Genomic DNA, 4,486 nt, shown 5'->3' on the forward strand with positions numbered 1-4,486 from the left:
CACTCTTTCTTGAATCTACTTAAAAATTCGAAATACCAATTTCACGCCACTTGTGAGATGCGTGAAAACAGATTGAAAAGTGTCATACTGTTTTTCACATTTATCATGTGTTCGTTATAAAAATGAATTAACCGGGGACACAGATAAGGATCTTGCGGTTAATCTCGTGTCTCGTTAAATTGGTAGTAGCGATTTTTCTTGTCATTTAATTTTTCTTTTTTTACGAGCGTATGGGACAGAGAAGGCGTCGCGACCGACAGGCCGGGTTTCCATAAAGATCGATTTCCCCGACGGTTTAGCCCCGATCGGCGCGAAACTGGCGCACACGGCCAGTTGCTGGGGCGACTGACTGTGTGAAAAGTCGCATAATAACGGTAATGGCAAAAAGTGCAGCCAGCGTTTACAACGTTGCGTGAGGAATGATAGCCATCGACGTATGGTCGTCACGCCATCGCTGGAGGCAACCCCCTTTCTCGAGGCGACGCGCTCTTTCACCTAGAAAATTTCCAACCCTTCCAACATCCCTGCGACTACGTGACTTTTCATTTTCTTTTCTCTCTTTCTTCTTTTCCTGTTTTCGTTCGTTTCTTTTTATTCTTCCCTTTTCGCTTTCACGTTCAAAAAGCGGTGGAAAGCGTGTCTAGCTGTCGTGATTTGTGGCTCAAGTGAAGTTCTCACGGTAGATATTTGGTGGAATAGAAGTGAAATTGAGGTAGAGGTGGAATTATTTCTTGGGGTAAGTGAAGATAATTTCTTTTCTTTTTAATTGTCTTATTTTCTTCTCTTCTGCGATTCTGTTGGCAGTTTGTGTTCCCGAATTGTCACGCGAGGTTTTGCTGACCGTATCATGTCTGTCTTCTGTTAATTGTAAAATATCTTCTATCTTCCTACTCGTGTGATAGCAGTTTTATCTTCAGTTAGACGAGAATTAAAGTAACTCACGTTTTAGCCTAATTTAGATAATTGTTAGTTTTGTTTTATAAGCGTTTACAGGCATGTTCTCGATTGTAATCAGGTTACACAGCTGAGGACAGCTTCATTTAACCGATCCGAGAAACAGAGTGTGGTAACGGGGACGAGTTTACAGAGTTTGCCAAGAGATTTCCTTTAACGAGCTCACAGATAATCTTACGAGACATACAGTATTCGATTACTACTAATGGATCTTTGTAGGAATACTCTTCGAGACCTTAAGCGCTACGAATTAATTTAATTGGATTCCATATCATGCTACTTTGCATTCCTATAAATATCTCCTTGTAATTCTAGTCCTTCGAGGAGAATAAGTACCGTTAATATATAAATTTCCATTCTATGCGAATTTCACAGTAATTTACGAAGTTGAATTTATAACATGCTACATCCTTTTATTATATCATAAAATAGAATATTAATATATTCAGAATGTCACATAAAAGTTATTTTAATTTTTAAATTAAAGAAAAAAAATATTTTAAATTAATTTAAAATTAAATTACTTTGGAATGGCTTTGCTAATTGTTAAATATGATTATATCTAACAGACGAAATGCATAAAATTAATCGCCAGCATCAGATGAGTGATATACGTAGTAGAATTTCTTTTCCACTTTGATAAATGACTACTATAGCCTGGATATCACTTTCCAGATTTATTCGCTGCCTAAATATTCCATTAAGCATTGTACCTGCTTCAAATTTTATGCAACAGATAGCTGTGGTCTAAACGGCGTGGCAAGTGTGTATTCATCCCTGTGGTTCCATCGTGCACGATTGACCTCCCTGACAAAAAATTGAAATTCGATATCGAACTCATAACTCACGCTAGTTCGCCGGGACATCCCTCCTTCATCGCCAATGAGAGTTCAGCTTTGTTTCGAGCTTGAAACATTAATTAATAGCTGGGTTATAACGTTAGTTCCTATCGTTTAAGAGCTTCCATGATGTATCGAGGTGTTGAATTAAAGCATCAAATATCAGTGAGGATCTCAGGTCTGTATGTAGTAGTTTTGAACTAGGTTAGGTGTTGCACTAATATTGAAGTATCAATTCGCTTGTTAAACCAGTCGAACGTACAGATTTCAACGTCTGATCATTTACTAATTATTATCATTTATTTGCTCATTTATGGATTATCCTCTTGATATTGCAGAGATTAAATAATGCAGCATCTGCAATAAATAATCCACGTCATATATGCGGCTCAGAATAAAAATATGTAAAGATCGTACGGCGATGCATATTTATATACCTTGTTAAAGAATAGTCGAGTCAAGTACGATGGTAGTGCGGAGCACCTGGTCCACAATGGATGCTCTTCTCCAAGTTTTAAGCATCACTCGTCGGGATGTACTATGAAGGATGGGTGACCACTTGCCACTTTTCACGGGTGATCTAATCCAATTCCGGGGTTTTCGATATTTTTACGATTAACAGGGTATTCAGGGTTGGCCTTCTGCACTGCCAAGACCCCCTCTCATTCCCTTTGGCTGGCTACCTACTGTGGACAATGCCCATCTTGTGGTTACTAGTGGTCAATTAGTGGTCACTATTAGTGGTCAGTTTCCTCAGAATCGGTCCTGACAACTATTATTTAACTATTATAGGCGCCTCTGAGGGATGGCTGGTGTCCTCCCTCTCCGTTCCAACTTCTTGGAAAATAATCTATTATCCTTTCGGGTTTTCCTTTGCTGAGTCATATCTTCTTGGTGTAGTGCACTCCAACATGATGAAATTGAGACTTAAAAAAGTTTATTTCTTAAAAAGCCCTTAAAAATTTCTTAAAAAGAAATCTAGAAAATGCAGAATACAAAATTGAAGTAATAAAGAACGCTGTTATAAAAAGAAAAAGTAGAAAAACCCTAAGAAAAAAATAAAATCCAACGATAAGAAGAAAGATACATCAGAAGGACCATAAAAAGAAGGACCCCGACGTTACAAGGAAAGTGAAGTTTTCTCAAGTGAAAATACATCGAATGGATTTCAAATCGCCTAACCTAAACGACTTTCAAATTCCTCGAATACCCCAAGATTCTAAAGGCTATTCGCCAGAAATTTGAGAATGGCAGCCTTAACTGGGGTAGAGTTGAGGAACAAAGTTGTGAAAACGTGACACGATATACACGAATTATGCACGACGTAGTATATAAGCTTCGTGCAATTACGTTATTATCGTCTCGGGAGGTAAAAGTTGTTCTTTGTTTGGTGTACAAGGGGAAGAAGTTGACTGATTGGATTTACGGAATTTTTATACTTTAAACTTCCATGGTGGTTAATGAATTTTTTCACGTAAGTTAGATTCTGTAAATAACTATCAAGCACGTACATTATAAATAACTGAACATTTCTTACAAACGAAATTATTAAATTTTATTGGAACGCAATTGGTATATTATTTAGCTTGTATTCAGATTTTCATATATTAATAAGCTTAGAAACTTCGTTCTCGTGAATCGAAATTCCATCGATTTAATAAATGTAAAAAATTTCAATTCAATACGTGTAATTTAAATTATTTTGATAATGTAAAATTTTAATAGATTAATTACGATATTACTCACGATAAAGTAAGTAGAACAGACAACATATTCGATTACTAAATTTGCAGATAGAGTCTAAAGACACTCTTCTTATTAGGGATCATATCTGGACAGCTAGCAGAGGGTGCCATTCAAAGGAGACTATCTTTAATAAGTTAGATGATCTTGATGAAAAACTTGAAGTATCCGCCCCACAGGCGTTTGAAGAGGTCATTGCCCAATATGGTTACCTTCGTTCGTTGAAACGTAGATTAGCATGGAGCTTTCCTGATGATAGCCTCTTTTATGGAAGTACTAATTCACGTAAAAAAAATGTCTGGTTAAAAGCGTAAAATTCTCTCTCGAAAGTAATGTACGTATTTCATATTGGATTTCGCATATTTTTCAAATATTACTATTCTAGGTTAAGTATCATTTCTAATAACTGACACTGAATATGATGCTACAATCATAATAATATTTACAATACATTATACGTAATATTAACTATAACTTGATATAATATTTTTAAATATCAAAATAATAACTATAAAAAAAAATTTCAATTTAAATTATACCTCTTAAACGCCTTTCGGAATTTTTGAGACTCTTTTCCTATTTTCCTTCGGAAGAAACTAGGGAACTGATTTAAAACCAACCCGTTGTCTTCAGCAGACTTTTCACAGAATTGTTCCTAGTAAATTTTTTGATATATCGTTCCGCTTGACCCACATTTGGAGACTAAGAACCCGCAGTTATGTCGGTTTGCAGAGGAAACGAACAGAAGAGCCAAATGCGTGATTTTGATCGAAATCTTTTTAAAATAAATTATCTTGAAGAGCGCCTAAACGAATAGTTACCAACTTGACATCGAATAGGAGTTGCGCGTATCTTCCTAACTGTACTTTAATCTGTCAAAAACAGCTAACTTCATTCGGTTCGAACAATACACACGTCACATTTCTTTCAGGTTATACGCTAATAATACA

The 4,486-nt window shown here is 36.0% G+C and overlaps 1 protein-coding gene across 2 annotated transcripts in view; it reads right to left on the reverse strand.

Annotated features, from left to right (window-relative positions):
* The window catches only part of jus (EB domain-containing julius seizure protein), a 43,025-nt gene that overhangs the window by 23,668 nt on the left and 14,871 nt on the right, over positions 1-4,486 (reverse strand). The window contains exons 1-2 of one of the 2 annotated variants that reach the window (XM_017908206.1): positions 4,076-4,156; positions 3,749-3,812 (exon numbers count right to left, since the gene is read on the reverse strand). The exons of the other annotated variant lie outside the window; for it this stretch is intronic. Of the exons in view, the coding sequence (XP_017763695.1) occupies positions 3,749-3,776 (28 nt within the window). The 5' untranslated portion in view covers positions 3,777-3,812; positions 4,076-4,156. Of the gene's footprint in view, positions 1-3,748; positions 3,813-4,075; positions 4,157-4,486 lie in introns of those variants that run through there. 2 annotated transcript variants of the gene reach the window in all.

Source organism: Eufriesea mexicana, unplaced genomic scaffold (assembly GCF_001483705.2).
Source record: "Eufriesea mexicana isolate 0111107269 unplaced genomic scaffold, ASM148370v2 scaffold10239, whole genome shotgun sequence".
NCBI lineage: Eukaryota > Metazoa > Arthropoda > Insecta > Hymenoptera > Apidae > Eufriesea > Eufriesea mexicana.